The following is a 12806-nucleotide window of genomic DNA, read 5'->3' as shown; positions in this document are numbered from 1 at the left end:
TTTAAAACCCTGTCACAAAATCTGATTTATTGTACAAAAAAAAAAAAATATATATATATATATATACACACACACATATATACACATAAACACACATATGTTATATGTGCTCATATGTGTATATTTCTTTTGGAGAGAAACAAAAATTATGTTCTAACACTGTTCAGAGCCTTCAAGCTTCCCAAGTACTAAACCAATGAAGTTTTCAGCACTTAGAATAAAGTACATTATAGCTTTCACAAAGAATTTAAAAATAATGAAAATTATTCTCATTGTCCTAAAAATGAGTCATTTTATTTAGATTTCTTTAAACACCTAACCTTCAATAGCTCCAAAATTAAACAGTATTTAAAAATCTATTCAAGCCATGAATGCACTCACAGACACAATCTTTACATAACAAATATGATTTCAATCAATATCCTATATTATTTCTTGAATAAATTTTTGTTTTATTTCTGTATTAATGTAAAGTGCAAATATTATAATTATAAGCACAGAAAATGGTAATGAGCATAGGACCATAATCAACTTGGTTCTATTGGGTTACTGAATTTCAGAAACACTACCATTATATACAGAAATAATAAATGTGAATTTGTTGTATCATTACACTTTTATACATCTGACGCTTAGGTTATGTTAACAGGTATGGATTCTTTTTTAATAAAACAAAAGGACAAAGAAAAACACATAATCTGGTAAGTAATGTGTACATTTCCCCCATTCAAATCTTTATCCAATCAATGTACTAACTATTTTTATGTTATTTTTCTAGTAAACAAAACAACCAAAAAAATAAAAATAAAAACAACACAAAATAAAACAATGGAAACTGACAAATCCTTGTTGCCTGTAACTTCAAGGAACTAGCCAAGGAAGGGATCAAACTTCCACTCCCAGTTCCTTGGAACCACTTTCCTGACCTCCTTAAGTTGATCTGTACTTCCCCACGACGCTGAACGCTTGTGAGACCCTTTCTTCTTTTCTGAGTATTCTTCGGCCCATGCACTCTCTGTCTATAATGGGAGAAAGAAGGAAGGGGTAGGTTTACCATTTAACAACAAATGTATACCACATTTGCAACAAGATGGATGGACGTTTAGGGCATTCTGCTCAATCAAGTCAGTCAGGCAAAGAAAGACACATACCATATGATCTCACATGTGGAATCTAAAAAACAAACTCAGAGAAATAGAAACCAGATTTGTGGTTATCAGAGGTACTAGAGGGGGAATCAGATGAAGGTGGTCTAAAGGTACAAACCTCCAGTTATAAGATAAATAAGTATTGGGTATGGAATGTATAACATGATGACTATACTTAATAGTGCTGAATGGTACATTTGAAAACTGCTAAGAGAGTAGATCCTAAAAGTTCTCATCACAAGAAAAACAATTTTTTTTTAACAATATGAGGTAAAGGATGTTAACTAAACTCATTGTGGTAAGCATTTCATAATATGTGTTCTAAGTCATGCTGTACAAAAGCTTATACAATGCTGCATATGTCCATTTTATCTCAATAAACCTGAAAACCAGTTCTATTTCTTAAAAAAGTATACACTTTTCTATTATACAATACATTCCCATTAAAGAAAATTAAGTATTAGAATATTTAAAATAACACCATGACCCAAAATTCTTCCCACACCAGTTACTTTAATTATAATATTTCAGCCTATTTCCTTCATTTCTATTATTAGTAAATGCTTAGTTATTATTTTTACATAATTGTTAAGTATAGCATTTATTGAGCAAATGCATACAAATAATAGCTAACATTCCTGTGATCTTATTATGTTCCTTATCATGTGCTAGGCACTTTGTTTTATGAAAGTACATTTAAAGATCTTCACTGTATTATCTGATTGAATATATACGAGAACCTCTACAAGTTCTGCAGATAAGGAAGCTTGATAGTTGCCTAATGTTTCACAGCTAATAAGTGGCAAAGCCAAGATAAAAATCTACGACTCTGGAGTTCATAATCTTAACGTCTATACTATGTCTAGCCTTGATTTAGATATCTGCAAAATATAGCTTCAAAAATGGTAAATCCTTAGTGGTTATACAAAATCCAGAATTTAAAGACACTATAGTAGGAGAAAAAAATACAAATGAGTTCTTAGTATGTGAAAATATGCTCAATCTCACCCATAAAAGAAATCTAAGTTAAAACTTCACTAAGACTGGGCAATTTGATACCATACTCTTTCCTGTGTTGCTGGTGAAGTGTAATTAGTACAGCCTTTCATGGAAGGGGACTAAGCAATCGCTGTCAAAGTTACAAATGCACATACTGTTTCACCTTCTTTTGTAATTTATCATGCAGATGTACAAAATTTGTATCTTTATGCACAAAAGGATACAGCATATTATTCCCAGTAACACTATTTTTATAAGTTAAATAAATAATGGTGTGTCTTTACAACAGAATACTTATTAGGCTAGAAAAAATAAGGAAATTCACAATAACCTGTGAGATATTGTTAAGTGAAAAAATCAAGGCTCACTATACTATGTATAGCAACTTCCTATGTAAAGTATCTCTGGAAGAATATACATGGCAACGAAAGAAACAACAGTGGCTGCCTCATGGGAGGAAGATTCTTCCTTCACTGCATGTACTTCTGTACCTCTTAAATTTTGTAGTGTAAGAATGAATGTATAGCCTGTTCAAAACAATACCTCTTCATATACAGACGGGGGGTTGGGGGGAGGACTTTTAAGGGAGAATCTTTCTATATGGATAGAGTAATGTCCTTAAGTAAAAAACAAGGTCTCAGAAGAATATATACACATCACATATAAAACATTCCTTCCAAAAATATAATAACTTGAATTTAATTGTGAAAAAAGACTCAAGTTGACAATATTCAATAAAAATACTGACTTATACTCTTAAAAAGTATCAGGGTCAGGAAAGACAAAGAAAAGCTAAGGAACTGTTTCAGATTAAAGGATATTAAAAAAACATAACATCTAAATGCCATGTCTGCTTCTTGACGGGATCCTGGCTTACAGGAGAAATTACTACAGAGAACATTATTGAGGAAACTTAAAAGCACCGTATCAATGTTAAATCTCCTGGATTTGGTAATTACTTTGGTAATTTTTATTTAAGTCCTTGTTCATATACATGTTTAAGTATTTGAAAAGAGTCAGAATGTCTGCAACTTACTAATGATTGGCAAATAGTAACAACAGCAATTACAGTTACACCAAAAAATAAAGAAAAATATAAAAATGTTTACTGGTGAATATAGGTGAAGAGTCTACTGGTGTTTAATCTACTATTCTTGCAATTTTTCTATAAATGAGACTTTTTCAAAATAAAGATTTTTAAAGTTAGGGAAATCTATATTAAGTATAAAACTTAACTCAAGGAAAAGCAAAGAAATATAAAAGTTTCCTGCAGATTTGTTAAGAACGAATTAAAGATAATGAAAACAAGAGTATTAATTAAGCAAGAAAAATAAAATTAAGCATGAAGGGCAATAGACAGCTTTGTTAATTTCGGTTAAAAGATGTTCAGGGGCGCCTGGGTGGCACAGCGGTTAAGCGTCTGCCTTCAGCTCAGGGCGTGATCCTGGCGTTATGGGATCGAGCCCCACATCAGGTTCCTCCTCTAGGAGCCTGCTTCTTCCTCTCCCACTCCCCCTGCTTGTGTTCCCTCTCTCTCTGGCTGTCTCTATCTCGGTCGAATAAATAAACAAAATCTTTAAAAAAATTAAAAAATTAAAAAAAATTAAAGATATTCAAACAGGAAAAGATGCTTACCAAAAGTCACTAATTTTACTTAAACTCCTAAATCAAAAGACATTGCTTTCTTTGTTCCACTTGGATGTTAATAAAAAGTAAAACTGAGTTTTAATTAAGTACATTTCAATTCTGTTCAGTCTTGCACTATATACCAGAAAACTATTAAGCATCTACTGCTAGTGCATCAGGCACTGGACTAGGTACTGGGGTTAAGGAGGAAACACAGTTCTTATTCTCAAAATGTTTTTTCTAGGAGAGAAAGGATAAATAGGCAACTATAGTACCATGTGATGACAGAGGTCCCCGCTAAGAAAGGCTCTAACCCAGAACCAGGAAGACAGGGAAGGAAGTAGGCAAGATTTTATGGAATGGGGGAGACTGCTATGAACATTAGAGTATAAGTTATCCAAGCAAATGGTGAGAAGGGACTCCAAATAAAACAGAAAACAAAACTGAGAAACATCAGTGAATAGAGTACAAGGCACAGCAAGTTCATTATTGAGAGTAGAGGTGTATTTTCTAAATTATTTTTAATAGGTAAAAAAAAAATTTATATATATGTTACACAGTCAAGAAACTGTATTTGTTTTAGGGGTACCTGGGTGGCTCAGTCGGTTAAGCAGCTGCCTTCAGCTCAGGTCATGATCCCAGGGTCCTGGGCTCAAGCCCTATATCTGGCTCCCTGCTCAGCGGGGAGCCTGCTTCTCCTTCTCCCTCTGCTCCCCTGCTCCTGCTCTCTCCTTCCCTCTTAATATTACCAATTTTAACCAGTGGACCAAGGTTTTATACAAAATAGCAAGAGTTACTCAAAAAGTAATTTTTTTTAAAAAAGCTGATCCACCTCTTCAATACTTCCATTTCATAACGCTAAGATACACTGTAGTGTTGCTTATATCAAACATACAAAATAGTTATTTTTGCTATAACTTCCAGATCATTCTTTCAAAAAAAAAAGGAACAACCTCTAAACAAATTTATAGACTTATAAACAGCTACCTTCATTATTTTAGTCACTAATTTAGCAAGTATTTAATTTTATTCTTTTTTTTTTTTTAAAGATTTTATTTATACATTTGACAGAGAGAGAGAGCATGAGTACACACAGGCAAGGAGAGTAGCAGGCAGAGGGAGAGGGAGAAGCAGGCACCGGGATCATGACCTGAGCTGAAGGCAAATGCTTTACCGATGGAGCCACCCAGGTGCCCCTAATTTTATTAGGTTTAAATAACAGGCCATCTTATAGTCTCTGAACTTGCATTACAATTTCAAGCCAGTGTGTAAAATGGAAAAACAATAAACTCTTAATCAAAATCAACCCCCGAAGAGGGGAAAATAGTCTCTGAAACAGAGGAGTTCCAAGAGAAAATAATAACATAAGATTTTTAAAAGCAAAAGATGACTGGTTTTTGTAATAAAGAAAACAAAAGAAATTATAAGAAAACCAGACACCAATCACATGAGTCACAAATTCACATATTCATACATAACATCTGTAAAGGTAAAGAGGCCTAGGTGGTTAGGAAAGTTGGGAGGAGAATATCTTTTGAGCCAAAAGAACATCAAATAATCCAGCCACACATACACATTCCATTTTATTCCTACAAATTGGTGTAGTCAGAAAATGCAAAAGACATCCCTCAGAAATTAGGTGAATTAAATTAAATTAATGGAAGTGTAACACAGATAACACTGGGAATATAAATTAGTCTAAATCTGGAGGGCAAGCTGATGAATGGTCAGTCTTTAAAAGAACACGGGAAGGGGGCAGCTGGGTGGCTCTGACGGTTGAGCGTCTGCCTTCAGCTCAGGTCATGATCCCAGGGTCCTGGGATCGAGTCCTGCGTCGGGCTCCCTGCTCAGCACGGAGCCTGCTTCTGCCTCTCCCTCTGCTCCCCTGCTCCTGCTCTCTTGCTCACTCTCCCTATCGCAAATAAATAATTAAAAAAAAGAACACTGGAGGTGGGGGGGTGACAGGACGCAGAGGTTGGGGACAATGTAGTACTAGGCAGTGTACCACACTCTAAAGCAGAAATGACAGACCAGGCCCGCTCCGCTGGCAATGGCAAGCTCAAGCATTGCACTAGAAACTCTTAGGCTATTTGAGTTCACAAGGGAATGAGCAATGTCTGCCAAAGATACAGGAAAAAAAAGAAATGATGCCATATTTCTGCTATCTTTGTGTCAAGCAATTAGGATGACAAATAATCATGTACAATAAAATTTTAATCACCCACTCATCCTCATGACCAAAGCAGATAATGGGGTAAGGGAAGTGCAGGAAGGGAGAGGAACATCTTTAAAAACTTTCTGTCATATTCCTAACGTTTTTTGATGCTGCCTTTCTCTGTACTGTCCAGAACCTCCTCTTTTCCCACTCATCCCTGAGGTACTTAGACCTTAGAGTCATACAAAATTTTTTTAAAATGAAGAACCAGGGCTCAGAGTGGTGACATGATATGTTTTGTCAAAAGTCTAGAGGGAAGTTCCTGGAAGCACCCATCTATAATATAAAATAAATTCCTTCCATCATACTTACTGCTCTAGCACCATATGGACCAGGGCTCATAAAAGAGCCCAGGGCCTCTCAACAAGGGTAAAAATTGCCAATCAGGCGCAATAATTGTTAGCCCGACTCTTTTTCAACATAATGCTCTAGGAAAGCTAATAGCAATTGACAAACTGCTTAAAATAGGAAACCAACATGCCATCCTTGTCCTGATAATAATCAAAGGTAGTCATTTTAATGGGAAACATTTATTAAATGGTTACTATGTGCCAGACACTGTACTAAGTGTTTTACATGTATTTCCTTGTTTAATCCTCATAATATCTTAAAAGATAGGTACTATTTTCTTCTCATTTTACAAAGAGGAAACAAAGGCACAGAAGTGCCTGAACTCCAAAGAAGATACACAAAAAGCACATGAAAAGATGGTCAACATCATTAGTCATGAGGAAAATATAAATAAAATTCGTAAGATACAATTTCATACCTATTAGGATAGCTATACTGAAGAAAAAACAGGAAAATAATAAGTTTTGGCGAGGATATGGAGAAACTGGAGCCCTTATACATTGTTAGAGGGAATATAAACTGGTGCAGCTACTGTGGAAAACAGTTTGGCAGTTCCTCTAAAAGCTAAATATATGACTCAGCAATTTCACTCCTACATATGTACCAAAAGGAATTGAAAGCAGAGATTCAAACAGATACCTATAAAGCAATGTTCATTTCAGCATTGTTCACAATAGGCAAAATTTGTAAAAAACCCAAATGTCTACAAATAGATAAATGGATAAACATGTTTACCCATACAATGAAATATTACTCATCCATGAAAAAGAAATGGCTCAACACGGATGAACCATGAAAACATAATGCTAAGCGAAATGAGCCAGATATAGAATTACAAATATTGTATGCTTCCAGTTATATGAAATACCTAAAACAGGCAAATTCACAGAAACAGAAAGTTGAATAATGGTTTCAGGGGCTGGAGAAAGAAAGAGGAGTTACAAAGTTCTTGTTTGTGGTGATGAAAAGTTTTGGAAACAGATAATGGCAATGGTTGCACAACACTGTGAATGTAATTAATGCTACTTAACTGTATACGGAAAAACTGCAAATTTTATGTTATATATATTTTACCAAATTTTAAAAAGCTGATTTAAGGGGCACCTGGGTGGTTCAATAGGTTAAGTGTCCAGCTCTTGGTTTCAGCTCAGATCATGATCTCCAGGTCATGAAATTGAGCCCTGAATCGGGCTCCATGCTCAGCACAGAATCTGCTTGGGACTCTCTCTCTCCCTCTCCTTCTGCCCCTTCCCCTGTCATGCTCCCGCTCTCTCTTAAAAAAAAAAAAAAAAAAAGAAAAAGAAAAAAGGAAAAAAAAAACTTTAAAAACCGGACTTAATTAACTAGCATACATACATTAGGGAATCCAACATCTACCAATAGGGAATTTGAGAATTTGTGATTAAACATGTTAGTGCTACATTCACTTGCCAAAGATGGGGACCCACAATGTAAATGAAAGATTAAGAATGCCCAGCTATTGCTGCATTATACCTTAGGAGATTCTAATGTGAGCTTTACAAGCAAGATTAACAGTCTGATAATTATAAGTTTTCTTTATATTTGTACCCTTAACATTCCCAATCTGGGGGACACTTAGAAGAGGGTGAAGAAAGTATGGGGTTTATACTGTAATTTAATGTAGTCAGAGCTAGGTGTAGTCAGGCTCCCAGTGGCTTATAAAATCATTTATTCTTACTGATAAGACAAAATATCTGAACCCACTGAGCCTGAAACTGCAGAGAAGATAACAAGGGCTGCAGAAATGTTCAAGGAAATACACCCAGAGTAATTTAACATGGCATGTGGATTAAGCAGAAAGCAAGCAGGGACTACTCATTTTCCATACTATCTGCCCTAATCTCAGCAATCTTATGGAGTTTGAATAAATGGAAAATTTTCTATAACTTTTTGGTTAAAGTCACTTTCTCAAAATATTCATTAATTTTGAGGAGTACAGACTCTGTTTTCATTTCTGTATTTGCCACTGGAATATAAACCTCAAGGTAATCTCAAATCCCAAGCGTCTACCCTAACAGTGGGACTCAGTATCAAGAATAACAGAACAGAAAACAAACTAAGCCCACAAGAACACGTGGAATTTTGGAAACCAAAATGTAAATCCAAAAACCACTGCAAAGTGCGTTTACTTGGTTCTGTAAAAGGACATTCTCTTCATAAAGTGTTGGGATCAAGCTACCATCAGTGATGTAAATTTGAAGTCTAAATCAAGATATACCTTAGCTGATTTTCAACAGTCAGTATAAAGAATCTTTTAACTCTTTAACTGATTTTCATTCTTCACCAGCAAAGCTTTAACTGTTCTGCTCATTCATTTCTTTGCAAATAATCCTTGAGTGTTTATTCTCTCAGGTACAGTACTAAATCCTGGAGATGAAAATACAGAAATGGATGAGCTAGACAATGGGCTCAACATCTAGTGAGCATGAGAAACACTGAATAAATGATTAGACAAATATTTAATTAACTTTAATTATACTAAGTGCTATGAAAGAAACTACACCAAACTAAGATGCAGTTATCACTTGGCTTTATGACCTTGGACCTCAGCTTCCTCATTTGTGAAATCAGGAAGTAGATCTAAGTGATCTCGTAAGAACCCTTTCTTCATTTATTTTTAGTAATCTCTATACCCACAACCCCAAAGATCAAGAGTTGCATGATCTTTCAACTAAGCCAGCCAGGCGCCCCTCTTGAGATACTTTTAATTGGAACATTTCATAAATCTAAAAGTATAAAACTTTGCTTCCAGGGTCTCTTTGTCAGGATATTTACATTTACAGAATCTATCTGCAGCATAATATAATTCCCATCTCCCAACATGTGACGTTTTTGGCACAAAAATATAAGGTTAGATGGAAAGTAAAGTAATCCTTACTGTTACAAATTCAATATATTAAATATATTCTGATGTTCTAAACTAACAATAAAGAGGAAGTGGGGGGGGGAAGTGTGTCCATAAATTATCCCTATGCATTGGAATTACTTTGGGAACTGTTTAAAACGCACATTCCCAAGCCTCAACCAAAGCCTACTACAGAGTATCTGGAGGTCAGGCCTGGGAATCTGCACTTTTGATAAGCTTCTCAGGTAATTCTTTTTTTTTTTTTTTAAGATTTTATTTATTTATTTGACAGAAAGAGGTAGCCAGCGAGAGAGGGAACACAAGCAGGGGGAGTGGGAGAGGAAGAAGCAGGCTCCTAGCAGAGAAGCCTGATGTGGGGCTCGATCCCAGAACGCTGAGATCACGCTTTGAGCCGAAGGCAGATGCTTAACGGCTGCGCCACCCAGGCGCCCCTTCTCAGGTAATTCGAATACACACTAATGTTTTAAGAATTTGAGCACAGCGGAAAACAAATATTGTTAATGAGAAATGGTTTCAAAGTAAAACACTTGAGGATAAGAATAAACCTACCTGAGTAGCTTTGTCCCTCATGCAAGGAGCAGCTTGCCCATGACTATCACGAGGCCAGTGACCTGCAAGGTATGGAGCAGCAAGTGTATCCAGAGAGGAAGTCCGGCGTATAATACTAGAGGGGCTCGAGGATGGTGGTCGTGTTTTGTCACCTAGATTTAAAACAAATATATGTATCTTTAAAACAGATTAGGAAGGAAACAAAGTAGAAACTAAGTTTTAAACGATGTGAAAATTTTCTAACTTAAATATTAAAAAACAAGTGAATAAACTAATGATTCACACAAACTTGGATGAATCTCCAAGGAATTATACTGAGTGAAAATAGTTAATCTCAAATGGTTACATACTGTATGATTTCATTTATAGAACATTACTGAAATGAAAAAATTTTAGAAATGGAGGAAAGATTAGCAGCTGCCAGGAGTCAGAGATAGGAGAGGGTAAATGAAGTGGCAGAAGAGAAGCAGGCATCAAGAGAGACTCTTGTGATAAGGAGCTATTCAGCTTGACTGCCGTGATAGATACACAAACATACAAAGGAGATTAAACAGTGGAGAATTATATACATGCACAAATGAGTTCAAGTAAAACTGGAAAAATCTGAATTAAGAGCAACAGATCGTACAACATCCATGTCCTGGTTTAAAATACTGTACTACAATACTACAAAATGTTATCATTGAGGGAGATGGGGCAAAGTATACAAAACTTGTATTATTTGTTACGACTGTAATTATCTCTAACAGAAAAACAGAAAATAAGACAAATGTATATCTACCCATTTTTAAAATGTTCATCTTGGTTCTAAGATTAAATAGGTATAATACACAAAATACTTATCATTGCACCACCTATACTCAAAATGATATAAGGCAGTTAAGATAAAGTTACAGGAAAATTCCATTTCAATCAGCTCTATATGACAACACATATCTCAGGGAGATTTTGTTACAATAAAACTATATTAACCAGGCTACAGAAGCTATCATTGAAGCCACATATACAAAAGTCTTTTCCATTTCAAGCTACAGGGTATGTATTTAGAAGTAAAAAAATGTAAATATAAAGATGTAAAATAAAAAGTAAAAAAATTAGAGGTAATGGGAAGTGAGAGGTGATATAGAAATAACACCTTTATATCTCCTTTTTTTTTTTAATGGGGGAAGGCAATAGGCTTAGCTAATTTATGCTGTAAAAGGAAAGAGAGAGAGAGAGAAAGGAAGAAAGAAAGAAGCAAGAGAAAGCAAGCAGGCAAGGAAGGAAAAGAAAAGCTTTAAAAGTATTAAATATAAATATATGCATAAGTAGGACTGTATTATAATGCTATCGTTCTAGTCCCATATTACAAATACCTTGTTCTTCTTATGCCCATATATGAAAACACTTTTAGACCCTCCCCTCTATTTGTACTACATTATGTCTTAATAAGAGTCTTGCATAGTTAGAAGTATAAAAGTTCAGTTGTTGGTTATGTGACCCATATAACAAAAGATTCAATTCCTCTAACATAATAGTTACAGCAGCTGTGTTGCTGATAATCATAAAGCTGCTTCACAGATATGCCTCAGATACATAATTTGCTTTCAAAATGGCACAATTATTTCACTAAAACAATGCCTAATTGTTGCAAATGCTAACCATCTCTGCGTAGTCTTCCTTTTATAATAAACAGAAAATAGAGTACATATCCATAAGTTCAAGAAAGCATGTTCTCGGGGCGCCTGAGTGGCACAGCAGTTAAGCGTCTGCCTTCGGCTCAGGGCATGGTCCCGGCGTTATGGGATCGAGCCCCACATCAGGCTCCTCTGCTATGAGCCTGCTTCTTCCTCTCCCACTCCCCCTGCTTGTGTTCTCTCTCTCTCGCTGGCTGTTTCTGCCTCTGTCAAATGAATAGATAAAATCTTTAAAAAAAAAAAAAAAAAAGCATGTTCTCACATTACGACAAGTGAAAAGCAAAAAATGTACATGTTCACAATTTTCCTTTAACTAAAAAATTAATCTCTTTTGGGACAGTCACAAGAAGACTGTTCTCAGCTTGGAAAAAAAAAAGACATATATGTTGTAAATTGGGATATATTCATCAAAATGAAATTGTCAGAAGCTGTCTGGTACTTTTTTCCCCACTAGGATACTGCTTCAGTCACCCACCAGCACACTAATCAAATAGTCCTTACTAATGGGTCTGATCCCATTTTGAAGATTTTTAATTATCCAAGAGTTGACTTTTCAACTAGGCCTCCTAAGATTAAATTTTCTATAATGAAATGGGAGAGTACAAAAATTATACATGGTTACATGTAAAAATACTAAACATTTTCTCTTTAGAACTCCCTTCCTGTAACCCATTCACATTTGAACATTTACTAAAGGTCTGTGAGCCAGTGCAAAGCCCTAAAAATTCAAAAGACTAAGTTACCATCTCCTGTAAAGAGCACAGTCTACATTTAGCTTGTCATTATTCCACTTCAATCCAAGTTCCCAAAATCGACAGGATTTGGTGCCTAATTATGAGGAAGTTTAAGGGATGGGAGGGAGCGTCAAGAGTCAAAGACGACTCAAAGATTCCCATCCTACCTAAACAAAAGCTGTATTTATAAGGAAGTCCAGGAGAAAGAACCTTTTTGACAGCTGACAAGACCCTTCTTGATCGGGCCTCTCCAGACTCGCTCCATTGCCTGTACCACTTCAATCCCTACCTATTGAATGACCTGCAGTTCCCAACAAGTGCCATGCCCTTGCATGCCTCCATGCCTTTGTCTCCACTTAGATTTCCCTAGATATCCCTTTCTTTGGTTTGGCTAATTCACGTTTAACCTTTCAATCTTCAGTTCAGCTGTCTAAACTGAAATTCAAAATTCAGTTATTTCCTCTGGAAAATCTCCCTTGAACTGCTACCCAGCTCAAGAAACACATCAACTTCTAAGTCAAAAGTCCTACTATGTGCTGCCATAGCATGGTTCACAGAAATAGTCCCTTGAATGCTCCACCAGAGAATGAGATTTTGGAAGCCAGGAATTCCACTTTCCCT

General features: G+C 35.6%; 1 protein-coding gene across 3 annotated transcripts in view; it reads right to left on the bottom strand.

Moving 5' to 3' along the window:
* The window catches only part of FAM117B (family with sequence similarity 117 member B), an 85488-nt gene that overhangs the window by 38780 nt on the left and 33902 nt on the right, over nucleotides 1–12806 (bottom strand). For all 3 annotated transcript variants that reach the window (XM_034654974.1, XM_034654973.1, XM_011224870.3), the window contains exons 2-3: nucleotides 9776–9927; nucleotides 927–1019 (exon numbers count right to left, since the gene is read on the bottom strand). In XM_034654974.1, coding sequence (XP_034510865.1) covers nucleotides 927–1019; nucleotides 9776–9927 — 245 coding nt within the window. The remainder of the gene's footprint in view (nucleotides 1–926; nucleotides 1020–9775; nucleotides 9928–12806) is intronic.

This window comes from Ailuropoda melanoleuca, chromosome 2 (genome assembly GCF_002007445.2).
Source record: "Ailuropoda melanoleuca isolate Jingjing chromosome 2, ASM200744v2, whole genome shotgun sequence".
Taxonomy (NCBI): domain Eukaryota; kingdom Metazoa; phylum Chordata; class Mammalia; order Carnivora; family Ursidae; genus Ailuropoda; species Ailuropoda melanoleuca.
This window is presented reverse-complemented; position numbering and strand designations above follow the sequence as displayed.